General features: G+C 45.2%; 1 protein-coding gene across 2 annotated transcripts in view; it reads left to right on the top strand.

Moving 5' to 3' along the window:
- The window catches only part of SLC9A2 (solute carrier family 9 member A2), an 85,788-nt gene that overhangs the window by 42,828 nt on the left and 23,846 nt on the right, over positions 1-19,114 (top strand). For both annotated transcript variants that reach the window (XM_004277734.3, XM_049696070.1), the window contains 2 exons: positions 16,015-16,232; positions 16,679-16,881. In XM_004277734.3, the coding sequence (XP_004277782.1) occupies positions 16,015-16,232; positions 16,679-16,881 (421 nt within the window). The remainder of the gene's footprint in view (positions 1-16,014; positions 16,233-16,678; positions 16,882-19,114) is intronic.

The following is a 19,114-nucleotide window of genomic DNA, read 5'->3' as shown; positions in this document are numbered from 1 at the left end:
TACAAGTGGCCGGTAGCGTTTGGATCCAGTTTTAGCCGTTGGAGGGTCACTTTGAAGGAGGGTACTTGTTGGGTGTGGATGTTTCTACAGCTTCCAAGAATAAGCCTGTCATATTATGGTCACACCTTGTATAGGGCCAGTGAGAAACGCTTACTAATGGAATGCCTTTCAAAGTTTTAATTTTGGGGAATTCCCTGGCAGTCCGGTGGCTAGGACTCCACACTTCCACTGTTGGGGGCCTGGGTTCGATCCCTGGTCAGGGAGCTAAGATCCCTCAAGCCTTGTGGCCAAAAAAAAAAAAAAAAGTTTTAATTTTGACAAATATTTATTTACAGCTTAATACATGTTAAGCTCTCCTGCTGGGGCCTGCTACGCTATTTAGAGTTTTGTGTTGTAAATGTAGGTCTAGTTCTTCCTGAAGTTTTCTCTTGCACCCTGATTTAGGTGACGCTTTGATTAAGGATTGCTTTGCTTTTGCCCCGCACCACCACTTTCATAGCAGAAGCAGATGAGGTTTGTCTCCCTCCACGAGGAGAGTGGAACCCACTGTAGTGAAAGCCATGTGTTAGAAGGTTGTGTGGTTTTCTGTATCCCAGGGAACCTAAATAAAGCACTGTATTAATCCAGTCTGACCCAGTAATGAAATGTGCAGTGCCTTCCTGGTGGCTATTCATATCATTTTTGTATGACCTCCAGCTTCCTCACTGTTCTTTGACTGGTGTCATTGAAAGTGTCCGATCAGCTGGTGACAAGGTCTCTGCAAAGATTACAGGGCAGGGACTTTGTGTCTAGTTTTCCAGCAGTATTGTAGCAATGGTTGGTGTAAGAACCTTGAATATATTTCAACCAAGTGCATATGTAAAAGTTCTAGAACCCTCACAGAGTTATCTAAATATGCTTGTCCAGAGTGTGGGGAGGACAGGTGAAGTGTTGGATGGGGTTGGCGTGCTGGGGGTGATGTCTGGGGGTGCCCAGAGTTCACAGAGCTTGTGATGCCTCATGTCCCCAACCTCCTGCAAAGACGGGATCAGGGCTTTCCTTGCCCTGGGAATTAGGACGTCAGGGACAAATGGGGCCACGTATTCCTGGGAAACTGCACGGGTAGTTCTCTACTGTGGTTTGTTGGCAGATGAAAAACCTCACTTTTGTCCACAACTTCAAAGTAAACATTTACCGTACAGCTTAGTGCACAGAAAAGTCCCTTATTGCATTGACACGAATACTGCCATAGCACACAGTGAGTGCACTAAAATTATGTTAACAATTACATGAAATATTCCAGGAGATTTAAACACTTTTGCATTTTACCATGTACCCCTGTTAATGCTGTGAGAGCGAACGAAGGGACAGATTTGCGTCGAAGTGCGTTTGTTCTCAGAAGTCACACCCTTGTTTCCTAGGGTGGGGTGATTAGCGTGGTCTTCAAAACCTGACCGTGTGTGTTGTCTCTGTATGGGGTACATCACAGACGCGCATGTCCGCCCTTTGGAAAGTGCACTGTGTGCGCTTCCACGCTGTATTCACTGTCCTTGCTGGAGGATGTCGGTCCCGGGCATCGGTGTCCTGATGTAATTAACATTGCACATCCACGGACACCTCTTTTATAGAACTCGTCATTCTTCCGCATTTAACTTGTACCGAGTGTAGAAATTCCTATCGTACTTCACGCTGATGGCATCTTCTTTTACCGTTTAAAAGCAGGTGTTAAGGTTAATGGGAGTGAAGGCACGTGACTTCTGAGCATGCTCAGAAGAGTCTCTTTTTGTTTGTTTGTTTGTTTTTGCGGTACGCGGGCCTCTCCCTGCTGTGGCCTCTCCCATTGCGGAGCACAGGCTCCGGACGCGCAGGCTCAGCGGCCATGGCTCACGGGCCCAGCCGCTCCGCGGCATGTGGGATCTTCCCGGACCGGGGCACGAACCCACGTCCCCTGCATCGGCAGACGAACGGAAGAGCCCCTTTTTGTTTAAGAGAAATGGGAGCCACAGGGAAAGGGAAGTCGGCAGAGGGGTCAGACAGCTGGGGAGCTGAGAGAAGGGTTGCAGCACGTCTCTCTGAATTTGTAAGAGTGTGGAGCGTGAAACCTGGTCCTCCCAGGGTTTGTCCTCCCCTCTCTCCCACTTCTCCATCCCTCTCGCCTTCTTCCGTCCTCTTCTTAATGACTTTCCGATGCCCCTGTGCTTCAACTTTGTCCTGGGTGGACTCTTGGGCAGCCTGTCTTAGAATGAGATCATGTAATGAGCAGGTAGTTGATACAAAAGTCTGATGTAAAAGAAACATCTTTCTGTAGAGCAGAAGATGGGTCTGGGTTCAAAATGCAGTGTCTTGTTTTTGTGTGTGTGTGTGAAAGTTTACAGCAGCTTTATTCATAATCACCGAAACCTAGAAACAACTCAGATGTCTTTCATCTGGTGAATGAATAAATTAATTATGGTACATGTGTACAATGGAATCCCACTCAGCAATAAAAAGTAATGAACTATTAACATATGCAACAACATGGATAAATCTCAGATATATATTGCTCAGTGAGAGAACTCAGATTCCGAAGGATAAATTCAGTGTGATTCCAGTTATAAGATATTTTGAGAATGGCAGAACTATAGAGACAAAACAGATAAGTGATTTCCAGAGGATGGACATGAAGAGAAGGGTTGACTAGGAGGGGGCAGAATGAGAGAATTTGTGGGAGTGATAAAACTGTTCTATATCTTGATTGTAGTGAAGGTTCTACAACTGTATGCATTTATCTCACTTCACAGAACTCTATACCAAAGAAAAGTGAATTTTACTCTATGTAAATTAAAAAAAATTTATTGGAGTATAGTTGCTTTACAGTGTTGTGTTAGTTGTAGGTAGGAAAGCACTGGGCAGGATTCCAGCATTTTGATTTCTTTGGAAAGATGTTGGAAGCAGTGTATCCTGGCATCCACAAAGCCTGCTGTCACTGCTGTTGGTTTTTTGTCATGAACTTGTGATCTGATATGATCTTCACTGACAACAAGTAAATTAATAGGAGGTGGAGTTCCACCTGTCTTCTCGTTCTTTGTCTTAGAAGCTGTTTGGAGAGCTGGCTTCTGGACAGTCTTAGGTTTTCTTTCCCCTTTGTGGCCTCTCCTAATAGTTCAATTCTTAATTTAACGTTAAGGAATTATTTGTGTCCACGTGTTCCTGTGTGTTCAGGAGAGTTTTAGCTTCAAACACTAGGGGGTAGATGAAAGTTCCTGTTTTCTAATTTTCTAATATCTTTCTGCTCATTTCTATACTGGGATAAGTTGTTGTAGTAGGGAAAGTGTGTACGTGCGCATGTGTGTGTGTGCGTGTGCGTGCGTCAGAGTGCGTTTCCACAGCTCTAGAGCTAAAGTTAAGGGAAAGTCTCTAGTCTCTCAAACAAGACCCCTCACGCCTCAATAGCATTGGACCCTTCGAGTATCACAGCTCTATAGTTGGGGTTGGAGAGGGGACTCATAGCACTGATTTTAGAAATTTGTGTCTTGGCTCACGTGTTTTGAACTTTATGTTCAGAAAACTACGCAGGGATAAAACAAAAATGATTCCCATCATCCCCCTTACCCAAGGACACTAACAGATGCCTAAGGGATTCCTAAGTTCAGATCCACACCGACATGAACTGAGCTGGGACTCTGTTCCCTCTTGTGGGCATCAGGCACCTTTCTGGTCCTCACCTGGTACATTGCCCTGGGATCCAGGCATGGGATGCTGAAAACCCACCGTCCTGAAGAGGGAGATGCTTGGTCCCCACAGCAGCCGGCAGCCTGCTGGGAAATACTGATATCTCTTTGCTGTGCTCTACGCATTAAAAAAAAATGGCCACGTCCTCCTGATAGGGCAGCAGGCACCCAATATTCTTTAGTTTTGTTTTCATGGGTTGATAATTCCTTAGTCTTTCGTCTCTAGAGGGCACTTAAAATATTTTCGATTTGCTGTTTCAATTATTCTAGCAGCATTATTGCAAAGAAAGTAGGAAATGGTAATTACCAGTTCCATCTTATGAATGAGCAAAGCGACGCCCTGGTGGGCAAAAACCATGGCTGTAGGGTGAGGCCTGGGCCCTGGGTCTCCAGTTAACAGGCCCGTCCAGGATATGTCCCAGTATCCACTCTAACAATAAAAACAAGCACCGGGCTATTGTAAATAGAACTGCAATGAACATTTTGGTATATGACTCTTTCTGAATTATGGTTTTCTCAGGGTATATGCCCAGTAGTGGGTTTGCTGGGTCATATGGTAGTTCTATTTGTAGTTTTTTAAGGAACCTCCATACTGTTCCCATAGTGGCTGTACCAATTCACATTCCCACCAGCAGTGCAAGAGGGTTCCCTTTTCTCCACACCTTCTCCAGCATTTATTGTTTCTAGATTTTTTGATGATGGCCATTCTGACTGGTGTGAGATGATATCTCATTGTACTTTTGATTTGCATTTCTCTAATGATTAATGATGTTGAGCATCCTTTCATGTGTTTGTTGGCAGTCTGTATATCTTCTTCGGAAAAATGTCTATAATGGAATATTACTCAGCCATAAAAAGAAACGAAATTGAGCTATTTGTAATGAGGTGGATAGACCTAGAGTCTGCCATACAGAGTGAAGTAAGTCAGAAAGAGAAAAACAAATACTGTATGCTAACACATATATATGTAATCTAAAAAACAAAAAGGTTCTGATGAGCCTAGGGGCAGGATAGGAATAAAGACACAGACGTAGAGAATGGACTTGAGGACATGGGAAGGGGGAGGGTAAGCTGTGACAAAGTGATAGAGTGGCATGGACATATATACACTACCAAACGTAAAATAGATAGCTAGTGGGAAGCAGCCGCATAGCACAGGGAGATCAGCTAGGTGGTTTGTGACCACCTAGAGGGGTGGGATAGGGAGGGTGGGAGGGAGGGAGATGCAAGAGGGAAGAGATATGGGAACATATATATATGTATAACTGATTCACTTTGTTATAAAGCAGAAACTGGCACACCATTGTAAAGCAATTATACTCCAATAAAGATGTAAAAAAAATAAAAAAAATAAAGACAAGCACCTTTCAATGACATTTTAAAGATGAGACTTTCACAGGAATTTCCAGAATGCCGGGCTCAGGGATAAAGGAGCAGGGCTGCGCTCTCTGTTCGGAAGCGGTCACTGCTGAGGCTGTGAAGATCATGTCCCCTTTCTTTCCTGTCTTCCTGTGTAGGAATTGGTGATTGTCATCTGTTGAAAACTTTGAGAACAATAAGAAAGCATGCTTTTGCTGGCCATCTTGTAGCTTCTTCTTCTGGTTGCTCCTGGTTTGCCCACCAGGTGTAGCAGTTAGAAGACCATCTCTTCAAGATACAATCGTACAAAACCAGAGCCCTACAGGCCACGATGACTAGTTCACGTTTACCGGTCTTCTCAAAATATGGGGGGAAAGAAAAGAGCACGTGACATTTCAAGACATTCATAAAACATGATCCAAAGCATGTTTGATCATTTGTTTATTTTGAGCGTAAGACAGGTGTCTTTTATTAATTTTCCCTAGGCTTTTCTCATGTTTACTGGGTGTTTTTCTCCGTGTGAGAAGGTGACCTGGAGCTTTAACAAAGCAATCTGGATAACACAACCTGGATAAATGCTAGTCTGCACACAAGTCATCAGTCATCACCTAGTCTCTGGCCTGGCCTCCACGTAAATCGAATTAGTCTTAAAGCCTGAAAAAAACAGAGAGAGAGCAGGCCACATCATCTTATTTCTAGTTGGAGCTTTAAACTTCAAATTCACCCCTAACCTAACACCCACATCTTCCCCTGAAACAAAAAATAATTTTCTTTTAGAAGAAATGGCTATTAAAGACTGAGTCAGTTGCATAAGAGTTGGCTTAATCCTGCAGCCTGCGTGCAGAGGAGCTGTTGGCTTCACTGCAGGGCAGCTGGGGCTCTTGGAGCAGGACTGGTAGAGACGATGCTTTAGACCAGGGCTAAGTCCAGGTGCTGGGGAGTGGCTGTGCATGCCTGCACATCACGTAGAACAGCAGGGAGGTAGAGTTTGGAGGGAAAGGAGAGAGGGGACCATAACGCAGGCTTCCATCTATGGCTCTGGGTCTCGTGCTCTGTTCACCGTCTCTTTGTACCTTATATTATCTTGGCAAATAAAAGTTTTGTTTTTGATGATGCTGTATGCCTTCACCGATAGCTCTCACTGGTCAGAACTGACCGCTTTAAAATCTTATATGGGGACTTCCCTGGTGATCTGGTGGTTAAGACTCTGCGCTTCCACTGCAGGGGGCCCAGGTTCGATCCCTGGTTAGGGAACTAAGATCCTGCACCCCGCGTGCTGTGTGGTGCAGCAAAACAACAAAAACAAAAACAAAAAGAATGAGTTTTTACAGTGACCAATTCAGTTCTATTTAAGTTAAATCAAATTGTAAAATAACAAACCTATAAAAGTGGAAGAACAGTATGTATTTCAAAACTGCCAAAATAAAATATTTTAAAAAAACCCTTATATGACCACCTCAAACACTAAATGGCACGGGGGCAGTGGGTAAGGGAGGAAGATAGTAAACTGAGGCAGGAAATTAGTTAAACAATAGAAAAAAGACAAATCGTATCTCCCTTAATTTTCTGGACACATTCAGGAAAAACGTGAAAAAGAAACAAACAAAACTGTATTATATTTTTAATGGTGACTCACCTATCTTTTGTTTTCTTTTGTATAATTTTGCCTCACCTGCAGGGCAAAACTAGAAAAGTCAGGAAGGAATTTGAAATTATAACCCTTTTTTTTCCCCTAGCTTTATTGAGATGTGATTGACACACCTCATTGTGTAAGTTTAAGGTGTAAAAACGTGATGATTAGATAATATATGTATATTGCAAAAGGATCACCGCCATAAAGTTAGCTGACACGTTCATCACCTCACGTAGCTACCCTTCTTTGTGTGTGTGTGGTGAGAACTTTCAAGTACACAATACAGTATTGTTAACTGCCTGTACTATCGAATGTACCATCACATCCAGGATTTTCCAGTCACCATGCTGCCCCTTAGATCCCAGAACTTATTCATCTTATAATTGGAAGTTTGTAGCCTGTGACCACTGTTACCTGTTTCCTGTACAACCCCTGCAAGCCCCTGGCAACCACCAGTTGACTCTCTGTTTCTGTGACTTTGCTTTTTTTAGATACCAGATACGTGAGATCACACAGTATTTACCCAGATTAGTGTAAATGATTCGGGAACTTATTTTCATTTATTTTGATGGTTTAAACTTTTAATGAAATAGATTCAGCTGGTAAACTCCAGTATTTGCTTGGTTTTTTGAAGGAGGAACAAAACCGGTGGACGGCCACTTTTTTTGTTTTCCTGAGTGTAGCCCACTCTTGTGGTCATGTGCTACATGTGGCTTTTGAGCGCTTCAAGTGTGGCCAGTCTAACTTGAGGTGTGTTCTAAGTGTAAAATAGACATCAGATTTTTAAGATTTAGTAGGAAGAGATTGTAGAATATCTCATTAATGTTTTTTATATGGCTTGCATGTTGAGATGACAGTGTATTAGATCTGTTGCATTAAGTAAACATATTATGAAAGTTGCCTTCACCAGCATCTTTTTACATTTTTTAACCATGACTATTAGGAACTTGAAGATTACATATATGGCTTGTATCGTACCTCTGCTAGCTTTGCTCCGTAGAGCTCACCATTTGTTTTTGCTGTTTGATTCTGCCATCACTTTGCTTTTCTGACTGTTTCTTGACTGGTCGTTGTCTTTATCTGAAAATGATCATATTACTGCTGGCCTGTGTTTCGAGCATACTGTAGAAAGTGATTTGATGATCAAGTCATCACTACATCGCTCTTGGTCTAGACCTTACAATTTAAAGTGGCATGTTCGTCTTTCAGACTCTGAAGGCTAAGCAATAATAAGGCTAAAGTTATTTTCTAGTTATATGTAGGCCAAGGTGAAAAATAGGATTATAAACAGAAATGTAAATACGGTATAATTTCCAAGAATAATTCCCTTTTCTGGTTTTTTTTTTTTTTTTTTTTTTTTTTTGCGGTACGTGGGCCTCTCCATTGCGGAGCACAGGCTCTGGACGCGCAGGCTCAGCGGCCATGGCTCACGGGCCCAGCCGCTCCGCGGCACGTGGGATCCTCCTGGACCGGGGCACGAACCCACGTCCCCTGCACTGGCAGGCGGACTCTCAACCACTGTGCCACCAGGGAAGCCCCAGCTGGAAAACTTTAATTCCATCATCAAGATCTTGGTCCAGTCTTCCTGCCTCTCATGCCTTTGTCAACAGTCCCCAACTAGAGTCAGTGGATGTCGTGGGTCCCTTGATGCCTTGTGTTTCATCACACTTTTGACCCTGAGCTGTGATCTCTTATGTGTTCTTTCCACAAAACCATGCTTGCTTTAGGAGGCAGGAAACGAGGTATAAACAGTAGTTGAATTGAAAGCATCTAAAGTAGAAAAAAACACAAGATGTGGAAAATCCATGAAATGGGCAAGACTGCATGAATAATCAAGCATCTATAATTATTTGAATTTATTTCATTTTGATATTTTAAGAGAGGTTGTTCAGTTTTGGTGGTTGGATATTTCTTTGAAAAAGAATTTATAAAAAAATTTTCTCATATGTCAAACTCACTTTCTCTTGGTTGTCAGGTTTCCTGGAAGAGGCAATCCATTGTATAGTAAATTCATGCCCTGGAATAATTAATTTACCTCACATGAGTGAGTACTTTATTCTGAGAACATACAGTGTACCCTGAGTCACCACAGACCTGGCTTTAATCAATACAGAGAAAGCTTTTTAATTGTTCTTCATCTTTGCTAATGCTTGGCACTGATTAGTAGAGTATGCTTTTATGTTTGGCAAAGTCTTTATGGGGAATGTGCAACTGTTATTTGGGCTGTATTTTCCTGCAACTGAATCCATACTTTTTAAGATCACGCACAGGCATGGAGTAGGCATGAAAGAATTTTGCAACATACTTTCTGTCAGCTCAGTTCTAATTCTTCACAGTTCAGATTACAGAACAGGTCTAATGTGGGAATCGAAATTAGAGAATTGACCACTCTTCAAAAAAATTAAAGTACTAGTATTTATAAACGGAATGAACCAAGTCATGGCTACACCATAGGTAAGGGAACACAGACAAGGTATGTGTATGTTTTATCTTCACAACCAGAAATCTGCCTTCACTGCCCGCCATCTTTATGGGTGCCGTTCCCTTTGGTCCTACAGATGCCGACTGCCTAGTGAAGGGCTGTGGATCTCCATTAAGCTGGACTCAGCCAGCATCAGGCGAACATACGCTTGGTACCGCTGCATGCAGGGAGCCATGCTACCTGTGGAAGAAGGGTAACCCCTGCTCTCTCAGAGTGTGGGTTCTGGTGGAGAGGAAGTGAACATCATAGACGTGAACATCGATTCATTGGCTGCCAGGGTGGAGTCGTGGAGTACTATAGAAAAAAGTGTTAGTTGGAATTTTCTGTTCAGAAGATAGTCCAGTGACATATTATCTGCATAGAAAGTCTGTTTCCCCCCCGGAAGACCGTTGAGACAGTATTAGCTGGCCTGAATTTTTTGTATGCTGCATTGAGAGTGATACAGTGATGAAGAAAAGCTCAATTGCCGGTGAATGTAAAAACCGCTAATTATAGTGCTTTAGCTTCTCTGTCTCTAAATTGGTGATAATCACCCTACATTTATGTTAAACCACCATGTGAGGCAAGATAATAACAAAGCAGAGGGCCCCAGTGAATTCTATATGAACCTTACCTCCACGTGGGCCCACGGAATGGAACCTAACACCTGTCCAAACATAGACCTTTTCTGGGAGGTTATACGGGCCAGGTGCTGCAATGGATTTTGAAAACCAAACGAAAAACCACTGCGGGAAACAAATTGACTCCAAGCTCTAGGTCTTTCCCCTCCAGATCTGTCCTCCACATGTCCTTCAGAGTTCTCTTTCTAGAATGCAAATCTGTCCACGACACACCACCGTTCCGATGAGTAATCCATCCCTAGATCCATGTCATCATCGATTCAAAACACATTAATGAGGTGCCAGGCACTGTCATAAGCACTGATGACACTTTTCCCCCCATGAAGCTTCCAGTTGGTTTGGGGAGATAAACATTAATTACTTGGTGGAAGATATAATCTCTCATTTTCCCCACCAGCCTATACAATCGACTCCTAAGCATAACACGTAAGAGTTATGTCACATGTCATTACCTGGCCCCTAACTTCCGTGTCCTCACCTGTTAACCTTCTCCTCCTCTCTCTCCCCCGCAGCAGAGTCAGTTCTTCAGGTCCCTGAATATACCAACCTGTTCATGGCTCTGAATGTGTCCTCTTCTTTTTCTGGATCATTTACCTCTTCTTCCTGCTCGGGGAGCTCTCACTTACCCATGAAGATTCTGCTCAAATGTCCCCTCTTTTGTGGCAGGAGCAATGACTTCCTTTCCTGTGCTCCCAAATCATCCTTCCCCTTCTCCGTTTCTGGCGCTTGCCATGCTGTGTTACAATTACCTTTCCATGACTCTTTCTCCTCTTAGACCACGAACTCTTGGGCATAGAAGTTGCCTCTTATTTGCTTCCGTCTTCCTAGATCCCAGCCCAGAAGTTGACCCAGAGTAGATGCTAAGAAGATATTGGTTGATGTCCAGTTGTTATTCCTGATCATATGAACTAAATTGGAAGATTAGGACAGAGAGACCTACATGGAAAGTGGGGAGAAAGATGATTCAATGACGTGAGCTGATACAAGTAAGGTCAGACTGGGAATACTGAAGGCCAGTCGTTTTATGTTTGAAGGAGCTCTAGGGTTAAGAAATTCATCTAGAGTTTTCTAAAACGTCACGAGTTATTTTGGTTATAATTTTGGTGTGGTTAGTATCACGCTGATGTTCAGAATGAGGGAGAGAGGCTGTGGGCTTCAGGTGTGAAAGTTTCATGAGTTCTCTTTGGTGGAGAAAGACATCTTCCCTCTCTGTACGTGCTTCAGTGCTACTGGGATTTGCTATGACGTGACCTCCTACCCAAGACACTCCTGGCCACGAGCTCCAGACCCAGTAAGGCTCCAGTCTGCACCATTCCCCAGCTCTAGAAGCATCTCATAATTCTTTTAGAAAAATGAAGGAGAGTCAAACTTATGGTGATGGTTAATACTATCAGCTATAGGTGATGATCCAGGAAAGGGGCAGTCTGTCTTCCAGGGAGACTGTAGTATTGTGTGTGCCTCCCTAATTGAAGGGAGACTAACTCATTTGTAGTTTTGTGTACATAGGATGTTACTGAAGGTGAGGTGCTTTGATGGAGGTTAGAGCATCCTACAGCAAAAAAGACCCCTCTTTGCAATGAAACACCTCCTGGCCTCTGCTTGAGGGGCTGTGTGCACTGAGCTGTACATGACGGACCAGAACGCGACCTTTGAAACATTCGTCCCCAGCCTGTACTGTGCATCCACGTCATAGACACCCGCATTTCCTGAACAGGGCATTGCCGGGCTCTGGGGCCTCTGGTACCTGCTGAGGGTGTTTTTCCCCCGGAGGATCGCACCTGTGCTGTTCAGAGGTGGTGTTGAGTTACAGGGAGGTGTCTGGCAGACAGGAGTATCACTCTGGTGTCATGTTAAGGATACAGAGCAATGGAAAATGATCCCGTGAACAGTCATGTATAATTCATGTATTTTTTTATTCCTACATCAAAGCTATAGTTTTCAATAATTTCTGAATAGAAATTTTTGTTTAATCTCTCATTTAATGGGCTGAAGATTACGTTTTGCCTGTATGGTTTATCTTTCCCAGTGAACGATGTGAACGTGATCTCAGGGGGAAATAATTAGCACATACACAAAAGCAAGTTTCTTTAGCCCTTTTAACGATCACTTTTTGAATGATAAACAAAAAATCCAAATCCAAGAGGGACAGAGGGAAATAGGGGCGATATGAGAAATGTAGGGGTTTCAACTCTATAGCTGATGCTTTATTGTTAAAAGTAAAAGTGATTGGAAAAAGCTGGGTGGTACATACTTTGGTGTTTGTCATTCTCCATATTTGTCCTTAAGTTTAAATGCCTAATAGTCAAACCATTTTAGAACATCTTTTGCATGGGATAAGAGAATTCAAGAAAGAATGATGGCCCTCATTGGTTCTGTTACAGACTTTCAACTTGGCAACATTTAAGAAAGGTTCATTAGTGTGTGCTGCTGTGTATATGTCTTTTCTTCATAAAACATAGTATGATTCAGATTCTTCTGGCTTTTGCCCTCATTACTTAGTATTGGGCAACTTTTACTTTTTAAAGTCTGATTAAAAAAGAATTGAGCCAAAATATGCAAGATGAAAATGTTCAGAAATGCCGTTAACGAGCGGTTTGTATTCAGGTGGTGGCTGGCAGTGATGCCACCTGCCACTCTGGTCCACAGTGTCTACTGCCCGCTGTACTGGGGGAGGGTCCAGGCTTTCATGTCAGGCCAGTGTGACAGAGCTCCCGCTAGCTTCAGTCACCAGGCCCACGGGGGATGTGCCCTTGGTCGTGGCCACCACACAAGGGAGGTGAGTGCCAACAACACTGTGGCCGGCTGAGGGATGGCCCCCAAAGGTCTGAGTCCCCAGAACCTGGGGATATGTTACCCTGCACGGCAGAGGGGACTTCGCCAATGTGATCAAGTTAGGGTCTTGAGATGGGGAGAGAAGAGTAGATTATCCGGGTGGGCTGGATGAAATCACAAGGGTCTTTATGAGAGGAACGCAGGAGGGTCAGAGTCAGAGGAGATGGGACCAGGCAGGCAGAGGTCAGCATGACAGGGCCACGAGCCACGGGATGTGAGCAGCCTTCAGAAAGTAGGAAAGGCAAGGAACTGATTCTCCCCTAGAGCCTCCTGAAGTAACACTGTCCTGTCGGCACCTTGACATTAGCCCCAGATCGAGAAGAGAATGAAAATGGTTTTGGACTTATGACCTCTGGAAGTGTAAGGTGATAAACCTGTGTTATTGTTAAGCCACTAAGTATTTGCTAATACCACAGCCATAGGAAACCAGTGAAAGAGGCTTGATTGGGAATGGATGCACACGGCCGTGGCAGGGGAGGAGGACCTCACTTTCATCAGGGATAATCGAGCCCCGGTCCGGGAGGATCCCACATGCCGCGGAGCGGCTGGGCCCGTGAGCCATGGCCGCTGAGCCTGCGTCCGGAGCTTGTGCTCCACAACGGGAGAGGCCACGACAGTGAGAGGCCCGCATACCGCAAAAAAAAAAAAAAGAAAGAAAGAGCGAGAGTTAGGTCCCTAACAGCTCTGGCTTTGAGTCAGACCGCCTGGGTTAAAATCCTGGCACCACCATCAATTAGTTGTGTGACCTTGAGTCGCTGGACCTCTGTCTGCCTTTGTTCTCTCATCCGTAAAATGGGAACCATGACAGAACTTGCCTCAGAGGCCTGTAAGGAGGTTTGCTGACGTAACTCGTACAGAGCGTTTGCGCCGCCCCTGGCAGAGTGGAGGCTCTGCAGACGTGGACTCACTGGATAAGCCCTCAGCTCTTCGCAGGCTTTGCTGTGTGTTGGTGCTGCTGCATTTTACTGGCCCATTTAATAAGGTTCTCTTTGTTTGGGGAGCCACAGGAATTACGCATTCCTCACGCATATCCATCTGAAAGAAATGCCTGCTCATTCTGTGGGCAGCGACGTTGAGGCCAAATGCACGGTCCTTGGCTTGGGGGGGTCTTTGTTTTGTTTTCATAGGTGGCGCAGAATAGATATACGAGTTTTCTATGGAAGGAACAGGTCGGTTCCTTGCAATGAGATATATTCGTGGTCACCTGTTCAGGTCTCAACTCAGAAGGCCCTTAGATTTTCATTCTTCTACTTATCCTTATGCTGAGAGTAGGAAGATTTTGGTAAAACATCAGACATCTCAGGGTAAGGGAGACTAAGTGCAGTGGTTGAAGGGGGTTGGGGGAAAGCTCGTAGGGTCATTGCGGCTCTAGAGCTCTGAGAAGGTGGGAAACTTCACAGATCATGACCAGCGATTAGCTCATGGCGCAGTTATCGCTCAGTGGAAGGCGGGCAGCTCACTCAGATTCTGTCCTGTTTTATTCTCCAGCACCCTTGGATAATGATGCCTTTTTGGTCATTTCTAGTAACTGTGTCTCCTTAGATGGAGGCTGGTATGAGCTATCACCCAGCTCATACTAAATTTCCCCCTGTAGGTGGCCTTTGAGTTGGCCAGGGGTACATTCCAGCCAAGAAGACAGCACAGAGCAGGGCCCCTTTGGGAAATTACAGACCATTGAGCACGTGCTGGGTGCTCCATGGAGAGAGGGCCGGGGGTCGGGGCACCTGGAATTGTCACTGAGGGGAGAGTGTGAAGGGCTTCGGGCACCCAACCTAGAAGTCTGGGCTGCATCCTGAGCCCTTCCTTCCCCAGACTGTGCAGAGGTGTGGTATTATAATAGATGTGGTACATATAGACAATGGAATATTACCCAGCCATCAAAAAGAACGAAATAATGCCATTTGCAGCAACGTGAATGGACCTAGAGATTATCATACTGAGTGAAGTCAGACAGAAAAGGACAACTATCGTACAATATCGCTTATATGCAGAATCTGAAAAAAAAGATACAAATGAATTTATTTACAAAACAGAAACAGACTCAGAGAAGGAACTTATGGCTAGCAGCAGGGAAAGGTGGGGGAAGGGATAGTTAGGGAGTTTGGGATTGACATGTACATACTACTATATTTATTTATTTTTTTATAGATTTATTTATTTATTTTTGGCTGCGTTGGGTCTTCGTTGCTGCTTGCGGGCTTTTCTCTAGCTGCAGCGAGTGGGCTCTACTCTTCATTGTGGTGTGTGGGCTTCTCATTGTGGTGGCTTCTCCTGTTGTGGAGCATGGGCTCTAGGCGCACGGGCTTCAGTAGTTGTGGCACATGGGCTCAGTAGTTGCGGCTTGCGGGCTTTAGAGCGCAGGCTCAGTAGTTGTGGTGCATGGGCTTAGCTGCTCCGCGGCATGTGGGATCTTCCTGGACCAGGGCTCAAACCCGTGTCCCCTGCATTGACAGGCGGATTCTTAACCACTGCACCACCAGGGAAGCTCACACACTACTATATTTAAAATAGATAACCAACAAGGACCTACTGTATAGCACAGGGAACTCTGCTCAATATTCTGTAACAACCTAAATGGGAAGAGAATTTGAAAAAGAATAGATACATATATATGTATAACTGAATCACTTTTCTGTACACCTGAAACTAACACAACATTGTTAATCAACTATGTTCCAATATAAAATAAAAGTTAAAAAAAGATAGATGTCAAGGGAAAGGGACATGAAGACCTCTGTGGTCCCAGAGTTTTGGAAGTGCTGGGAAAACAAGCAAAACCGTTTCTTTCCACTAGGAATTTTCAGAGCCTGTGAATACGTTTTGAATTTCCCAGAAGTGGATATCGTAGATAAGTAGAAATGAGACCCGGAACTAAGGCATCGGGGTAAAAAAGAGTGGGTGGGTCCAAGAGATCCAGGATGAGGGTTAGAAAACAATTGGTGACCAGTAAGATGGTGAGGGGGGCAGCAAGGAGATGCAGAGAGAATTCCAATGTGACCATAGTTTCAAGCTTAGGATTTTAAGCAATAGCTTAGCATTTGGGGCCCTAGAGGAATAGAGGAGATGGAACTGGCTTTATAGGAAGATAATGGGTTTTGAATTTATTATGGACTCGTTTATCTATATTTGTGATACTGGCAGTATAGCTGATGATGCCAAAGTCCACATCTCCAGGCTAGAAAGCTGTGTAGAGCCGGGCACTTGGAGCCATGCGTATCGATGAAGACCTCTAGAGACAGTAGGGTTTCCAAGGATGCAAATCACATTCACTTACCAAACTCAGTCAATGGTGCTGTAGTCACGGGTGGAAGGGTGGAGTCACCAGTTAGCTAAGTGCTGACTCATGTTCTGATTAGGACCCTTGCCCTGTTTAAATTGAGGCTGCCTCTCTTCTTGTAGAATCATAGCTTGTGCAATGACCATGAATAAGTACGTGGAAGAAAACGTGTCCCAGAAATCCTACACGACCATCAAGTATTTCATGAAGATGCTGAGCAGCGTCAGCGAGACCCTGATCTTCATCTTCATGGGCGTGTCCACCGTGGGGAGGAACCACGAATGGAACTGGGCCTTCGTCTGCTTCACCCTGGCCTTCTGCCTGATCTGGAGGGCGCTGGGTAATGAGCACGTGTCCCCTGCGTGAGCGCTGGGGGTCGCGCGTGGAGAGATGGGCCCTTCCTCCTGCCCCTCCCCTTTGTGGCCGCTGCTGCTACTTCTTTTCTTCATCTTGAGCTCTTGTCTTTCTTATCTCCTTCCTCCACCCCCTCGCTCTCCACGGCCTCTCCCTTCTCCTGTTTCTCCTCCTCTCCCCTCATCCTGACATACTCTTTCCTCCCCGGAGTATTTTCATGCGTTTCCTTTAAGTGGAATTAACCTCTCTTGGCGTCTCTGATTCCAAGAGCCCAGTGATGCGAGGCAGGAGGAGGAATGCGGGCAGGATGGTAGGAAAGGGACCTGTTTGGAAATACTTTACCCTGAAACAGAAGCCCAGAAAATGTGCCTTCACGTTCCTGTGTCCTGGCCTCACACAGTCTGTTTCCTTTGGTTTTGTTTTTCTTCTCAGGTGTCTTTGTCCTGACCCAGGCCATTAACTGGTTCCGGACGATTCCTCTGACCTTCAAGGACCAGTTCATCATTGCCTACGGTGGGCTCCGTGGGGCCATCTGTTTCGCACTGGTGTTTCTCCTTCCTGCTGCCGTGTTTCCCCGGAAAAAGCTGTTCATCACGGCGGCAATAGTGGTCATATTCTTCACTGTCTTCATCCTGGTGAGTGGAGCTCGGTCTCCCGGCAAAGTCTCTCGCTTTATCAGGAGGAAACAAGGTCACTCAGGTGACCATCGTGAACTCCTTTTACATGATGCCAAGGTGCCTTGAGGCTTAGGTAGTTAGGACATGAGGGAAAATGGTGTTTCCTCACGTCACTGGGGTGTGCAGGGGCCTGAGGGAGTCCAATTTGGTCACTTGGCTGACACAGAAGAATTGCTATTTAAGGAAACTCAGCTGTGTGAGCTGAGCTCTCTCCTGGAAATTTATGAGCTGCACTTGCTAATCCTCGGCATTTGTCTTCCTCTCTGACCTAGTAAGTGTGCTCATTAAATGCTGGTTGTGCGATGACCTCCCAGCAGCTCTTTGACATGGGTTCACTGCTGAGCTGTGCGTCCCTGGAAACAATGCGAGGGGTGACTGCACATTTAATATGGGGAGGTGGACAGCTGTGGTAGGAGGGCGTGGGTCTGGGTCAAGATCCTGACTTTGCAAGTTCATCAGCTCCTTTAAGTTAATTATCCGGCCCTTAGGAGATTCTGTTCTGCGGACAGTCATCTAGAAATTACGTCTGGGGCTCCTCTGCGAGCCAGACAGTGCTCTCGGTGCTTAGGGTCCAAGAGTGAGCAAAACCCAGAAATATCCCCGACCCTGCAAAGCTTCCATTCCAGTGAAAGTAAACAGAGTAAGTGAGGGAGTTAGAGTCTGTTAGAGGGTGAGAGACCCGGACAGCAGGAAGCTGTAGGGCTCAGGCCTGGTGAGGGTGAATGGAATGGATTAGTCGTGGAAGGCAATGGTGAAAAACATACTTGAGTAAAGGTTTGCAGGGGGGAAAAGGATTAGCTGAGCTGAAGAACATTCCAGGCAAATGGGACTACAGACAAAGGTCTGGAGGTGGTGTGCACGTAGCCCACGTGGCCGCTGGAGGGCAGTGTGGTTTAGGAGAGAGGAGGTGAGGGAGAGTCCGGAGTCTTAGGTCATGTGGGGCAGCGGGGGCAGTCGGGCCAGTGTCAGCACGTTGGCTCCTGTCCAGGTGAAACGGAAGCATCCAAGTTTGGGGAAGAAGCGTGACGTGTTTTACTTGGTAAAAGGAGCCCCTGGCCGCTGTGAGAAGAGGCTGTTAAGAGGAAAGGATACGAGTGGGAAAGGCAGTGTGGGACCCAGAGCAGTGATCAGGCAAGATGGTAAGAAGGGGCAGAGGCTGGTGAATGATGGAGGCTGGGGGTGAGCCCGGGACCCCGACTCCAGAGGCAAGCTCAGAACTGCGGGGAGCTCTGCTGACCGCCCCCCCGCCCCGCCGAGAGAGAAGACAGTATTACCCGGTTAAGGTTAGGGATAGTTCCAGTTAGAGGAACACATACTAGTTTGGTTCAGACATCCCAGGTTGGTTTGGTTTTTCTCAACGCAGGGAGACGGCGCCCCAGGGGTGGAGAGGAGAAGCAGACTCCCTGCTTTCATCTTTTCACCGTGTGTTTGCAGGAACCTTGGAACAAGCGTCCAATTACCTAGTCTCACACGTCTGAGGCAGCGTTGTGAAGGGAATCCATTTTTTTTAACTTTTCATTTTATATTGGAGTAGAGTTGATGAACAATGTTTGTTAGTTTCAGGTGTGCAGCAAAGTGATTCAGTGCTACACATACAAATATTCTTTATTTTTTTCAACCCAGTTTTTTTAAATTGTGGTAAAATACACATAACATAAAACTTGCCACTGTAACAGTTTTAAAGGGTACAGTTCATTGACATTAAATACATTTACAGTGTTGAGCAACCATCATGACTATCTAACTCCAGAACTTTTTCATAACCCCAAATGGAAATCCCATACCCGTTAGGCAGTCACGCTCCTCCCTTCCCTTCGCCCAGCCCCTGGCAACCACTAATGTGCTTTTGCTCATTTGCCTGTTTTTCTTCTTCTTTTTTTATTTTTTTGACATTTTAGAAACTTTATTAAGGAAACTTTTCAAACATACATTAAGTGTAAAGAGGGTAGTATAACAAATGCCCCGCGTTAACCACACAAGTTGTTTTCCAAACTCTGCTCAATATTATGTAAAAACCCAACTGGGAAAGAATTCGAAAAAGAAAGTGAATCTATTTTGCCTTGAGCCCTTTAATGTCTCAGGAGCAGCCTGGGGCAGAGTGCTTGAGGGGGACAAGTCAGGCCTGGGAGTCACTCTCCGGCTCTTCCCAAGCTAGCTGCCCTGCCCTAACCCCCACAGAAAGCCCTGCCCA

The sequence above is a fragment of the Orcinus orca genome, chromosome 13, assembly GCF_937001465.1.
Source record: "Orcinus orca chromosome 13, mOrcOrc1.1, whole genome shotgun sequence".
Lineage (NCBI taxonomy): Eukaryota > Metazoa > Chordata > Mammalia > Artiodactyla > Delphinidae > Orcinus > Orcinus orca.
This window is presented reverse-complemented; position numbering and strand designations above follow the sequence as displayed.